At 36.3% G+C, this 15,574-nt stretch overlaps 1 protein-coding gene across 4 annotated transcripts in view; it reads right to left on the minus strand.

The window, feature by feature from the left end:
- Window positions 1-15,574, minus strand: part of MAPK14 (mitogen-activated protein kinase 14) — an 82,717-nt gene that overhangs the window by 21,621 nt on the left and 45,522 nt on the right. For all 4 annotated transcript variants that reach the window (XR_008994416.1, XM_036909410.2, XM_036909409.2 and 1 more), the window contains 5 exons: window positions 6,385-6,496; window positions 5,599-5,628; window positions 5,222-5,269; window positions 3,940-4,054; window positions 3,305-3,376 (listed from right to left, as the gene is read on the minus strand). Coding sequence is in view for 3 of the 4 variants with exons in the window: in XM_036909410.2 (XP_036765305.1) it covers window positions 3,305-3,376; window positions 3,940-4,054; window positions 5,222-5,269; window positions 5,599-5,628; window positions 6,385-6,496 (377 nt within the window). In the remaining variant the exon portion in view is untranslated. The remainder of the gene's footprint in view (window positions 1-3,304; window positions 3,377-3,939; window positions 4,055-5,221; window positions 5,270-5,598; window positions 5,629-6,384; window positions 6,497-15,574) is intronic.

The raw sequence follows: 15,574 nt of genomic DNA on the forward strand, positions 1-15,574 counted from the left end.
ACCAGAGGCTGTGGAAGGAAAGAATGGGGAGTTATTGTTTAATGGGTACAGAGTTAGTTTCTAATAAAAACATTTGGAAATACATAGTGGTGATGCTTGTTAAACTTTGTGAATGTAATTAGTGCCATTGGATTGTATACTTAAAAATGATTACAATGGTAAATCTTATGTATATTTTACCACACAAAAAAAGTTAAAATGGCAAATTTTATGTTAATATAATTTTACCACAGAAAGATTTTAAATTCAGTTCCTAAGTTTCACTAGACACATTTTAAGTGCTCAATAGCTACCTATCACCATAGTGGACAGCACAGATATAAAACATTTGCAACACCACAGAAAGTTCTATTAGATAATTCTTATCTAGAAGTTAAAACCACCAATTCTAAATGCAAGATAATAAATAAATTAGGAAAACAGAGAGAAAAGCGTGCACTAAAATAAAGAACATACTCTACAGGCTGCCTCAATATTCAGCTGCATTTGAAAATCATAAATAAGCTGTAGCTTCATGCTTCCATGGCAAAGGAAGAGTGTGTGGGGCCAATACATTCTCCAAAGGTTTTAAGACGAGGAGTTCTAGGAATTCAGTGAATAAGCAACAAACAGAATATTGGAAAGAAACTGGCCTAAGTCCCCGATGATAGCTTTGGATCTATCTTCCCCTGGGTCTCGGTTTCCTGATCTATAAAAACCAGGTATTCAAGATGTTTTCTAATGTCTTTTTAGGCCCCCAAGTGAATAATTCTAGATTCATAACTTTCTGGTATCACTGGTACCTTTTAAAAAAATGAGGAAAGACCACTAACTGAATAACTTTCTCAGGATCAGCCCAAAAGTTTTTAGTAAAATTCAACTGAGTTAACCTGTAGTTGTGCTCAACAATGGTTTACACGCTAGAATGAACTAGGGCCTTAAAAGATACCAAAGCCTGTGCTTTGACCCACACCTATTGAAGTGGAGTCTCTGGGGTGGTGGCCAGGCATTCAGAGTCTTTAAAAGCTCCCCAAAGTATTCTGATGCACAAAGAGGGTTAAAAATCACTATGCTAGAATATAAGCGATTGTACACTTCAAGCAAGAAAAAGGAACAGAAAATATTTTCATGTCTCCTTGTCAGAAAACCAAATCTACATCCACACAGATGGCAACTGACAAGATAGGGGTTACATATATTACAAATACAAATTCTCTAACTGTGACTTTTACGATCCAGGAGAACATCTGTTTGACAAAGAGCCACGTAGGAAAAAAAACACTGCATTACTAAAATACGAATTTTGAAATGAATTCCAATGTATTAAAGTAGGAAACCCATAGTGAAAAGTTTAAAGGCTGCATTCCCTATCTAAAGCTCATAGAAGGAAAGATGCATAAACGGGAAGACTTTACAAGTTGAAAGTTAGCCATCTAAAAGGGTCAAGCCATCAGGGAGTGGGCCTGTCTGTGAGATAGGACCATTAAGGGTACAACTGCTTTGAAACCTTTTACTGCCTGCTAAGGGGATCCATTCTTTACTACCTGTCACAAAAATCTAATAAATAAAACAAAAAATTAACCTTCAGTGATTCATAGATAAACAATAAAGTGGTAAGGTGAAGGGAAAATCAGTTTCCCAAAAGTCACTAATGAAGATGGCTACTGTTCCCCTGGCAGGCTCTGTTCTAAGTACTGTTCAGATATTACCTCACTAAATGCTCATAACCACATTGTGAGGTATGTACTATTATCAGCATTTTACGGTTAAGGAAACCAAGAGGCAGAGGTTAGAATACCTGCTCAAAGTTACACAGCTGGAAGTAAGAGGTAGGATCTACACCCAGAAAGTCTGGTGCCAGAGCATGTGCTCTTAATCAGTATGCTCTGCTGTCTGACTCTCTACACCGCTCTGAGTGTCTATGACTGAAGGCAGATGGAGATACAGATATAAAAAAAGTAGAAAGGAAGGGAGAAACAGAAATGCATCAGAGCAGTGTGCTTGGGAGGACAGACTGAGGGACGGGACTCTGGGATATGCACCTGAGGAAAAGGGGAATTACAAATCTTCCCTAATCCTCTTAGCTTGGACTATAATGTATATACCAAATTTTTAGGAAATAGATATAAGGTGGATGAAGCAAAGGGCAAAAGAGAAACACTGGGTATTAACCTAACTTAAAAGCTGAGGATAAAGAGCAGTAAGGTGAGCTAAGTATAGACACACTGAATTCTGTATCAATCCCGAGGGAAATAAACAGAATTTCCTGAGGGACAGAAGTTTTTTCAGCTCATTAGGCAAGTACATTTTCTCTAGCAGAAGACAGAGTATTTGGACAGATAACATGAACATCACAGTCACTATAGAGGTATATCTAAAACTATAAGCAAGTAACATTCTGGTTTAAAATTCAGTGACTTTGCTGAGGTGAGGGGCTCAAACAGCTTCTAGGTCTCTATGCCTGACAGAACACAGGAGACATCTCAAAAGCCCCAACAAAATCCATGGAAGGCTAGTCAAGAGAATTTCACAAAAATCCTCACACCTAATTCTGGACACGGATTTCAACATTCTTTCTCACCAAAACATCTTCCCCACGAAGAGCTGATGGAAGTTCTAACAAACCACATTGTGATGATGACATTACTAAACCATGAAACGGGCATGCAGCAGATGGGAAAGGAGCTAAAACAAAGGGGCAAGTGGTAAACCATAAACTAGGCAGTGACTCTGGAAGTGAAAGGTTTGGCTGCAATCTGCAACAGAAACAAAGCTGTGCTGGGAAAAAAAAAGCACACCACAGGTGACCTTATCATTTCTTGTTTTTATTATTTATTGTTAAAATAACACACACAGTGAGAGTTAGCAGGTGTATCAGTACAGGGATCAAATATAGCCTTTTTAATACGTAAGCCAAACATAAAAGCAAGCTACTCCTGATTGATAAATGGGTATCTTGTGCTTACTAAATGTTTGTACAAGCTGACTAAACCAGTCACTGAGATCTAGAGCGTCTCATGAATGCCCTCAGGTGGCAAAACTGCTGTCGGACGATTAATGTAACAAGAGACTTGCTGAAAAAGATGACATTTGAAAGATTTAAAAGGTTTTCCAGCTAACGAGGAATTTTTCCAACTCACAAAAGTCAATCAAGTCCAAGGCAAAGCAAGACACTCAGCAAGAGGGTAGATCTCATAATGCGTATCTGGACTATACAAGCAAGTAACTGAGAGCCTTTCCTAGAGATATGTAAAGTAATAAATATACTTCTATGAGCACTGAAATACAGGTAAGTAACAAGAATCCAAAACTTTTTAAAGGATACGGTCTGTACCAGGAAACAATGTTCTTCCAGTCAACAGCTCGGCCATTATACATCCCACTGACCAAATATCAACTGGCAAAAATAAAGAGAAATTAAAGTACATACAATGTCACTATTATCACACCTGGCTACAAATGAAACTAAATGGGGTGAAATACCCAAGTTAACATTTAAGACATCTGAGGTTCAACAACCATATTCAGTTTTAAGGAAATAAGACCTTTGCCCCACTAAAGGGCTTCATCAGTGAGATAAGTCAAAACATAGTTAAGGCAAGAGAAATAAGCTGTTCACAAAGGGGCAAAAGTTTCTTTTTGTTAGAAATGGTGGATTCTTCCAAGTAATACTAAGAAGATTATGAATCCATTGTCTTCAGGTAGAAGTACTCAGAGAATATGATGAAAATCTAAATAAAGAAAAACCCAATTACTAAATCACAAAGTTTGAAAGCTATGTATAAAAACCCTACCTTCCTCATCTGAAAAACTGAAATATTTTTTATTTGTGGACTGTAAAAGGATGACTGAGGGAAGAAAAGATGTTTCCTTCCACTCCTACCATTTCCACTTCTGAGAAACCAAAATACACTCAACATTGTATTAATAAGGCTCTCAATAACCAGTAAAAGCAATAACCTGTCTGGTTGTAATGCATCCAATTCAGCATGATCTCAGGAGCCCTGTACCACCTAGTGGCCACGTAGCCTGTCATTTCATCATCTGTGTGTCGAGCCAGTCCAAAATCCAAGATCTAAGGGAGAAAAAGGAAAATCAGGTTCTTAAGCAGTCAAATTCCTAAGACTTGTAAAACAGAAGAGAAAAAACTCTAATGCCTTATAAAAAGGGAGAAAAATAGAGCACTTTCATATTTCCTGGACCAAGCTTAGAATGCATGGTAAACATTAACAAGAACTTTAAAACATGAAATTACAAAAAGCAAAACAAAATTGCCACTCATAGGTATTTATTTGAGAGCAATGAAATCATACACTTACACAAAGGCTTGAACCTGAACATTCACAGCTTCTTATAGCTCCAAACTGGAACGGAAACAAATGCTATCGATGGGTGGATGGATAAGCCAATTGTGGTATATTCATAAAATGGATACTATTCAGCAATAAAAAGGAATGAACTATTGATATACATAATGCATATGGATCAAAAATATTATAATAACTAAAAGTCAGACAGACATACACACACACACACACAAATACTGTATGATTCCATTTACATGAAACTCCAGAAAGATAAACCCACTCTATAGTGTCAGAAAGCAGATCAGTGGTTGTCTGAAGATAGAATTCAGGTTATCAGGGTGGGGACTGCCTAGGAAGGAGTGGGTGCAAGGGAAACCTCCTGAAGTAATGAAAATGTTCTTTATCATAATTGCGTTGGTGGTTAAATATATGTTTGTCAAATGTACACTTAAAATGGTGCATTGTAGTGTATACAAATTATGTTTCCAAAAAATGGAGTAAAAAATAAAATGAAACAAAAATTCCAGAGCTGCTTTCTCTTTATAGACAATTAATTTACCTCTGATTTGAATTATTTTGAATGAGTGGGTTTCTGTCATTTTTCTCTTAGGAACCTACAAATAATTATCTCTTCAGGATTGCTTACTTGATATTCACATTATAGTTTTCCTTTATTATAACCAATATATTAAATTTCTAATTTAACTTTATTTTAGAATGAAAACAAGACACCTGATGCCACCTTCACTGTCACTTAAACTAAAGCTTACTAATTCTATGCTTTAAATTTCAAAGTCTGATATTCCTAAGGACAATATGAATTTTCAGATAAAAAGTCATGGCTTATAAACCCTCTCCCTATATAAATTTGCCTGGTTAGTCAAATATATAATTACAAGGTGAGACGAACAACTACCACTGCCTCTTCATCTTACCTTCAGCTCACAGTCTTCATTCACAGCTAGATTACTAGGTTTTAGGTCCTAGGAAACAAGTACAGAGAGGAGAGGATCAACTTTATGACGCATGGTGAATTGTCTCCCTACAGTTGATGATGAAGATCCAAACATAAAAGTTAAGACTTCATCCAGCTATAAAAACACACTCTCCATTCTATAGTCACTATCTAGTCCTAATTAGCCTTAAATAGGTAAAAACAACACATCTTTTTTCTTTAGTCCATTACGAACAGAAAAAAGTTACAGTCTTTCAAAGGCTGAACTAGATTTAGATTAGGACCTTGTCTAAATGTCAGTCTTCCCCCATCACCTACCAGCTTGCCAAATAATTTAATAAAAATTACAGAACATACCCTGTGAATTATGTCAGCTGAATGTATATACTGTGAAAGAGAAAAAAAATCAGTTAAATGAAAAACTTATCTCGAACCTCCTCCTGTCACATTATATGACATATATGAAGTTTATTTTCATGAATCAGTAAGAACTGCTAATATTAACAGTGCTATTAGAAATCAGAGCAAGTAATAATCAGTAGTCTGTACATTTATTATAGTTGTGATTTCCATACCATAACTTAGAGAGCTGGAGTAAGAGTGAAATTGAGTTTTCAACCTATTGTCTGGTAGGTGCTCTGGAGCTCAGTAAGGACTCAAAGCTGTTATATATCAAAGGTGGTTTAATAAATTTTAAATCACTGCTTACTGCCCTTCCCACAAATAAATTAGCTTCAATGAGGATGTTTTTAAAGTTTCAACATGATACTGACCACATAATTAGATTATATCAAGAAATTATTATTACTGTTTCGATGTAGTAATAAAAAGTCCTTAACTGTCAGGCATACATACTGAAGTATCTAAGGGTAGAATATGATGTGTAGACTTGCCTTAAAATAATCCAGGGGTTGAGGAATACAAAAGAAACAAGATTGGCCATGTGTTGGTAACTGTGGTCACTGTGTAAACATAGGGGCTCATTACACTATGACTGTACTTGTAATTTTGTGAGTGTTTGAAATTTTCCCAAAGTTTATTTTTTTTGCAGTCTCAAAAAACTTTTTCCTTAAGCCCTAAATGGAAGGGATAAAGCAAGAAGGAGAATTCACTCCTCAAAATTACTACCAACACTGTCTGTACCTTGAGGCCTCGGAGAATTTGGTAGATAAGAAACTGAACATGGTCATCTGTAAGCTTCTGACACTTCACAATGTTGTTCAGATCTGCCCCCATGAGATGGGTCACCAAATACCTAGAAATTAATGGAGAGTTACACAATAATCCAGAACCCCTAAGAAAGCTCTTATCTTCAGAAGACTTTTGAAAGTTTTTAAGAAAAGGCCACCCTTTTAAGTACCATACCAACAGCTAAAAGCTTAACTACTCATGGGGGGGCTCACTATCAACACTGCTATTTTCACTTTACCACCTACCATCAACTTTTCTAACATTCCTTATACTCATTCCTACTTGACATATCTTTTCCTAGGTTCTCTAAAGAAAAAGGGGAAAAAGCAAAGATGGAGATTAGAATGATGTATGTGTTAGTATCAGTTTTCTTTAAAATGTCACTATTGCATGAGAAATACAGTACAACTAAACTAAATGCATAGCCATAAAAACATTGCATTGTTAAATCCACCATTACATTTCACCTTACTATAAATCCTCCAAGTTGTAGGTTCTAAAATAGAAGTATCTTTAAATTTTCAAATTATGATTCTCCTTTGTTTTCAGGGATGACTAATAAAAGGATATTGTTACTGACAATGTTCCTACATTTACTTTAAAGGAAAGAGGAACACATTTTATCTGCAAGTAAGATGAGGCATTCCAGAACTTCTCACAGTTGTGGTGCTGGTTATTAATCCTGTCTTTACATGGTAAGATTAGGGAATGATTACATTCAAGTCCAACAAGTTCACCACAGGTATTCTAGATGCAATGTCTTACTCACTCATTACTCTATTACACAGCTTTGGGAACAGAAAAACCAGATTAGTACTAAACAGGATGAATTTCTAAAAATTAGCTTAGGTTTTATTTACTATGTAAGAATCATCACCCATTCCTGAGACTGAATAATAATGTGTACCAGTTGAACTACAAGGAATGCTGATTTCATTTTTTAAATCTATTAACCTAGTTCATGAGAATATATGTGTATGACCTCTCTTTATACACACACGCTATATTTATTATTTTCTTTCCTCAAAGAGGAACTGAATTTTTTTTGTTTCATAATCTCCCTATTGGGCTGACATGGTCAGTTCCCAATTTCAGGAAGATCACTAGGACTTAGCTTAGATGTAACCTTAAGAAAAGATTTAAGCCTTTCATATTTTAAAAACCTTTGTGTTTATATTGCCTTGAGGAAATATTGGACTCTAAATGTAATTTAAGAGTAAGCTGGACTTTTTGAAATGTTTACATAAAGGTAACTGTGATTTAAGAGATGCTCTAAGTTCAACATAACTAAAGGCGATTAGTACTTATTCCATGCCAAGCACTGCTTATTATGCCCATGTCTCATGTACTCTTCCCACCAACTCTATACGGTAAGTCCCATTAGCATTTCTATTTCATTGATGAGGGAACAGACAAAACAAGGACATGTAACTTGCTCAAGGTTAAAAGGACAGTTATGTCAGGGGTAGAATACCAATCTATTTGATTTCAGAGACCATGATCTTAATCATAGCACACACTGCCTCCACATTTGTCCAGTTGACAAAGAAGTTAAATCAAGAGAATGATCCTTTAAAAAAGTTTTATAAATGTGACAATAACCAGGAAAATGGTATCGCCAAGTAATTTCCTTAACAATTCTCAATACTTACTATCGAAGTTAATCTTTAACTAATGAAGAAGAAAGCTGACAAAAACAACAATATTCCATCCTAATCAGTGTCTTTTTAACCCAAAATTGACAAAAAATCTGATAAATATGAGAATGTTGTGAATAACTGGTTAATATTTTGAAATCAGGAAGCCCCCCAGAAAATCTAGGACAGTGGTTGCCATATTCATAACATCAATTATGACAAACTGCAAGACTCAGGATAAAGAAGAGAGAATCCAATTTCTGTCTTATAAAAGACTGCTTTCCAAATAATGACATTTTATGACATTGAATAGTAAGGACCATTCTCTCAACTTTTAAAAATAATTTCAAGGAGAAAAGGCAAATAAAGGAAACATTGTTCTGGATGATTCTACATAAAATCTATCTTAATTTGTCTTGAAATAAAACTTAAAAATCTTAACTCTCTGATATGTCTGTACATATGTCACAAAGGTGTTGGCAGTATTACCAATGCCACCATAGTAATTTCAAGTATAACTATTGTATTTAAATGGTTACCAGTGACTTATGAAATCCCATAGAGCCAGAAGGCCACTGACTACATAGCCTGAGAGAGAGCATGCTTTTAATTACAATACTCTACCACTGCGTAATGCCCCTCAAACCCCCTCCCCAATAGAGACCACATCCATTTTACAGCTAAAATTTCCAGACAGAAGGTGAGACTATCAAAACATTATGCAAGCATATAAGATAACCAGTCTATAAGGTGATAACTATCAAGTACTGCTGGGCTACAATTAAATCAACTGAAAAGCATTATTCATGGCAGAAATGATTTGCAGGAACTAACATAATCACTATATGTTGTTTCCAAGAAGCCCAAATACCAATTCATGACAACCAATTGTCATATTCTAACTCATCAGATATAGAAATGTTTCCAAAATAAATCTCACAACACTGGCCAAAAAGCAAGCATCATACAAAGTTACTGGATGTTTATGGGAAGAGATATCAACTTTTAAAGTAGTGAACAAGGGAATGGGGGTAAACTGTAGATGAGCACATTTTAAGCATGTCAATTCCAAACAGAACATTAATGGGCAACCACATAATTTCTACAGTATTTATCTCTGGAAAGCAAATTTAATTACATTTTAGTAAAGACATGCCTACTGCTGTCAGTGTTCATAACACCTCAAATAAATTGATGGTTTGCTTTGAGAACACTTGGAAAGCTATCTAGTTCTCCCACCTTTAAAAGGAATTAAGTAGGACTTTACTAGGCTAAAGGCTGAAAAGATGATTTCATGGCCTCGTATAAATCTCGTTTTGTACATTTCTTGTGATGATGGGCTCCTCTTAAATTTAATCAAACTATAAAGAGCTGTGCTGAGAAATCACCATTTCTCAATGGCTTAGTTAAATGCACAAGCAAAAAGGCAAAACTACAATAATGGTTGTCAGTATGCTAGATGGTGCCCTATTCTAGAGCTTCATTCACTAAGCACTTCTTTGACAGCACCTGACTGCCAAACTCCTCCCCTACTGCTTTTCTTTTTTAATGTGTAATACAATTTGGAAGAACCTACAGATAAAAGAACCTCTTCTTATATATAGATTGGTACCTCTACTATTGTCAGCCCGATTTGATAACATAATTGTCAAAAAGGCAAAAAGCATTTCCATATTTAAACCAAGTGTTTAAAATAATCACAGGGATTGACAATTTATAACCACAAGCCTCTGAAATACATCCAATGATCTTTGGGACTCACTGTCATCTGTTCCTAATACAGCAGCAGACACAGTGATTCTTTAAAAATAAAAATCAGATCAGGTCACCCCTCTACTCAAAAACCTTCTCATTTCATTTAGAGTAAAGACAAAAGTCCCTTCAATGGCCAATCAAGCCAAAATCGTCTAATATCCTGTCCCCAAATACCTCTCTGACTTCACTGCCTACTTCTCCCGCTTGTGCCCATCAGCTCCACGGACTGGCCTCCTTACTGCTCCAGCCACACAGGCCCCCTTGCTGCAATTCCAATACAGCATGCAGCCTTTTGCCTCAGGACCTCTGTGCTGGCTGTTCCAGAAGGCTGGAATGCTCTTCCCCCAGATTTCCATGGGTCTAATTCCTCTATTCCTTTAAATTTTTGCTCAAGAAATTCACCTTCTAAATGAAGCCTATCTTTACCACCCCATTAAAATTGCATCTCACCCGCTGCCCTCTCACCCTATTCTCCCTTCCTTCCCTGTTCTATCTTGTCTTTTTGTCCACAGCATTTTCACCTACTAACATACTATCTAATTTCCTTTTTTATATGCTCATTGTTCATTGTTAACTACGTGTAGTCAAGGAGGACAGGGTCCTTTTTTGTTCCCTGTAGTATCTAAAATGCCTAGAACACTGTCTGGTGGATAGCAGGCATTTCGTTACTACTGAGTTGAACTGAATGACCCAGGACAACTCATGGCATTACTAGTAAGACCAGGCAAGGGTCCGGGTTTAATGTGAGGGCGAGGGCGAGACTGAAGTTCAGAGTTACAGCGAGGTTTGGGTGATGTCGATGGTGACGATGAGGGGTTGGGTTCAGTTTCAAAGATTAATGCCAAAGATTTTGTCTGGTAGGCAGACCAGACTATTCTAATGTGAAGGGGGAAAGCACCATTCAGCAGCCAGCTAGGCAGCTTAGCCAGCTTATTTCACAATAAACAATTCACCTCATTTGAAGTAAAGATTACTGAAGGGTGCCCTCTGAGTTACCTGCAGCAACCAAACCAGACCCTGCATCTACATTACAGGATAAGAACAAGAAGCTAGTCAAAAGAGGATGCCTTGGGCATGTTCTCAGACAACTAGATCATCCATGAGTTATAAACAAGACAGCACAAAGTTATTCATTCATTCAATCCCTCTATCAACAAATATTTATTGTTGAGCACTGGGGATGCAACAGTGGAAAAGATACAGAATTTGTATTTAGTTAAATATAAAATCATAATAGAGCATGATTAGAGCTATAAAAGGGAACATCAAGGTGCTAGATAACACAAAGGAGACGGCTCCAACCCAGACTTAGGGAGGAGTTAATTAGGGAAAGATTTCTTGGAGGAATCAAACTCTAAGCTAGAAATTTAGGCCTTTTTACCTTTCTAAAGTCAGCTCATCTGAGAAAAAGGGGGCATCTTCTGGGTCATGTTGGAAGAAAACTGAATGATATTTTCTTAAAGGATGTGTAATTTATTTAGATTTTTTAATGTGAGTCAGTGAAAACATCTACAAGGAACTTCACCCTCCATTTGGGCACACCTCTCTGCTAGGAAATAAATTGCACAATATAACTGCTCATAGAGTTATAACTCATTCATCTTCCTCCCAGACTGCTTCTCTTCCTGTGTTACCTATCTTGAGCATTGAGCCTATTTTCAAAGAATAAAAGTATGTCTGTAAGTCCAAACAATTGGCCTGAGTATTTCTTTCAGTGATGGAGGAAAGCATTATTTCCTAACAGATAATACGTATTAGCTAAATTAGGAAAACAACTCGCCTCTGCCACAAAAATAAATAAATCAGAACTTATGAAATACAATTTTTATCCAAGTACAAAAGAAATATCAATGGTTATCTACTCCTTTAACATTCTCCATTGCATACAAATCTCTTTTTCTGTACACTTTCCTTAATTTCTTTGACTATCTGGAATCAATTTCAACCTCTACACCCCATCCATATTTATTTGTTTCTTCAGATACAGTTATTATCTTCTTTAGAAGCTTTCCTCCACTAAGTTTCTCTCACATTCTGAGATCACTTAATACCCTGTAAGTTGCTTAGACATTACATATTTGACTTGATCCTTTAGTTGTTTTAGGTATTTATGCTTCATCTCATTCACGATACCCCATGCAACTGAAAGGCCTTTAGTGTTAACATCTGACACAGGACCTGTCATAGCATTTGCCCAGTAAGAAGGCTTAGCAGACTTTGAAATAATAATCATAGCCCTGGAGCAAGAGAAATATAATTAAAAATGGTCTTAGAACCAAAACACCTGGGATGTATGCACTTTTATATGTGGTAATATACAATTCGGTTCATCTCAACATTAGTGTCCTCAACTGAAAACTTCTAAGTACCAAAAGACTCAACAAGGAAAAAAACAAACTTTCTACTCTAATCAAGTTAGAAGGAGAAGAAAGACAATAACAGATATATGATGGTAAAATTTGCTAGGAACAAGTAGGAAAACGAGCAGACACTGACAGTGGGGTAGTGTTTCAGCTATGGTGGTGCGGGAAAAAGAGCTTCTGATGCAGACCTTTGAGTATGGTTCTGAAGGAGCCAGGCACGTGGATGAGGGTGGGCAGTGTTCCAGACCAACATGAGAAACCAGTGCAAAGGTCCTCCCAGAAATGTGGATGTCTGTGTTCAAGGAAACACAAAGAGGCCAGAGTGGCTGGAATGGAGAGAGTGAGTGGAAAGGCTGTTAGATGAGGTCAGAGAGTGCACAGGAGCAAATTGTGTTAAGATCTTTCAGAACTCACCACACAAAATTTCGTTTCACCATTGAAATTCTTCTTCTCTCCCATTAAGAGTCTCAACTCTATCATCAGGGAAGGGATCGTGTCTTATTTATTGTTATGTTCCCCACAGACCAGTACTGTGCTTAAGCCTAGGATGGGTATTCAAATATTTGAATATTCAATATAATATTCAAGTAAATATTCAAATATAACCTGAATCAAATCAGATTAAAATGGAAATCCAGAGACTCCCTTTACCTATTCAATGTGTTCAGCAGTTTTCGTAATGATACAAAAGGCTAAATGTACTGGTTGAACCATCATTTTGAGTAAGTAGAAGACTAAGCTAGGTGATTATCTGCCCATTGGCTTTCACTAAAACAGTGGCTGCTGACCAACCTTACTGTGGTGTTCTGCTAGATGACAGCAGAATCTTTAAAACCCCACTTCTATTTCCCGCTACGTGAACTAAGCAAAGATAAGGAATTTGGGGGTAAGAAACCTGGAATGGGAAGTTGAAGAATAAGGAGAAAAGTGGCAGAAAATAGTAGGGAGAGACCATTTTCTGCTTAGTCCATGACAATTCAAATTTTCCTTAAATTTGAGGAAATAGTTCCTACTAAGATTGCTAAACTTGATCAGAGAAACACTATAGTTTAGAGAAGGTAGCACGACGTTGCATCTTACTCTAAGAATTAGGTTCTAATATTGGATATTTAAAATTTTTTATTTCTATTGCTAAGAAATTATTTGCATATATGTGCACATGTGTGCCACCTCTTGCCTAATATATACCATCAAGAAGCCAACAGAAATGTCCATATGATTTCTAATCATTTAAAATATCTAGATGTATATTTACAAAATTTTGCCATCTGTACAATCACATCATATGGCAGTCAAGAACTTGATATACTCATCTTTTAACTCCACGTTTTCCAAACACTGTATGTTAGATTCAGTAACTGTACAATGCTCATAATGATCAAATTCACTACCTACTGTTCCTTTCTCAAAAGTATAGTCTTACAAATGAAGTATGCAGGATGCCTATTAACGGATGAATTCAAGTTTTGAATTTTATGATAAATGAAAAGTGCTAACTGAAGCATAAAGGCACAAATACATCATAAAGGCATGTAACACATGATTTAAAGCCAACTATAAACATGAACGGTAATTAGAGATTTTGTTAATTAGCACAGAATATTCATTCTTAAATTCATTCTTAAAAAAAGTTCAAAATAACCTGCTCTACACCTAGCAGCCTGTACAACCACTCTAGCCTTCAGCATGTCTGATTTGGCCAGAACAGTGGATTTTTACTTGTTTGCTTGTTTTGTTTTAATGTGAATTTGAATGCATTTAGGAAGTGCAGGTATTCTGTTTTACTACAGATGCCACCATTCCCAGTTGTGTAACACTGAGCCTCATTTGTGTTTTCTGGCCCTAAAGGCATTTAAATTTTTAAGTTTTGCAATTGCAGGTGAAGATGTTTGGTTTCTTATGCAAATTCTGAAATGGCTTTGGAAGACACTGAAATAGACATAGTCCAGAGCAAGCACTCATTTTTTCAGTGATACAAACATCATAAGAAGCAAACAACGACACATTTTCCTAAAGGCAACCTTAGGTTCCTCATTCTATTTTCAGAGATTCTCTGGGACTGAAAACCTTCAGAAGTTAAACACCCCAATTTTCACCATTTAGGGAAGTTAACAGGGGCCCAGAGTGGCAACGACTTGTCCAAAGTCATACAACCAGCTGGCAATTTGATTATGGAAGTGGTTTGAATTTATTTCCCCTAATAAGATTTTTATTTAATCAAGGGAAAAAACTAGTATTTCTAATTATTCTGGGTCCACTCAGCAAGTATTCAACAAGTAGTACACTGAATTTGCTCTGAAGAAATGAACTCAGTTCTTGTTTGTAAATAATCAGAACCCAAGTTACACCCTGCTGTATGTCAATTATATCTCAATAAAGCTGGAAATAAATAAATAAATAAATAGTGACAGTTAAGTAGAAAGAACAGATTGCCGCTCAGCAGCCATGGTATTTGCTGATTGAATAAAGAAATGAATGCAACTTTAGTTCAATGGGTATGTTTGTAGTCAGTGGACCTTCAAATGGATAGAAGAGCCAAAGGCACTACTATGGATTAAAAAAAACTTTCAAATAGACAACTAATCTTAAATAAAATCTTTTCACATAGGAAAAACAGGTTCATAATTCAGTTCCAAAATGCCTGATTAGCCAAAATACAGCAGTTGTCCAGGTCAGCAAAGCATTAATTCCTGTTAAATAAATCCACCCTCATTATACCTAAAATTTGCTCAGACCTGATTCAAATTTTCCAAAGTAATTCACAAACACATTGCTTTAGCGTTTCCTCTGCATTTAGGCAGGATATCAAAAACCATCATTCTTAGGGCAGTGAAAATATACTGTACAATGTTATAATGGTATGTCATTATACATTTGTCCAAATCCATTGAATCTGCAATACTAAGAACGAACCCTAATGTAAACTATGGACTTTGGCTGATTATGATGTGTCAATTTTGGTTAAAAAAAATCTACCATTCTGGTGAGTAATGGTGACAAAGGGGATGGGATGGGGGGAACTATGCGTGTGGGTGGGGATGGGAATTCCTGAACCATCCTCTCAATTTTGTTGTCAACTTAAAGCTGCTCTAAAAAGAAAAGTCTTTGAAAAAATAAATACTAATTAATTAATCTGAAAGGAAAAAAACATCATTCTGCAGTATTCTCTTTTCCAAGCATAACCTACTGCAAGGCTCAACAACTTGCAACATACATGTTCCTACCAGGCAGCACCCAGTAATCTTTAGAAGCCTCCGCATTCTAGGGCCAAGCGGGGCTGCAGGAAGCACAACTGTTCTCAGTTATTTCCTCTGCTTGTTTCTTAAACTTTCATCAGCAAGATCAAGGTAATGAGGGTAAGATGTCTTATGCTTAGACCAGATTCTC

Source organism: Manis pentadactyla, chromosome 16 (genome assembly GCF_030020395.1).
Source record: "Manis pentadactyla isolate mManPen7 chromosome 16, mManPen7.hap1, whole genome shotgun sequence".
In the NCBI taxonomy this organism is placed as follows: Eukaryota; Metazoa; Chordata; class Mammalia; order Pholidota; family Manidae; genus Manis; species Manis pentadactyla.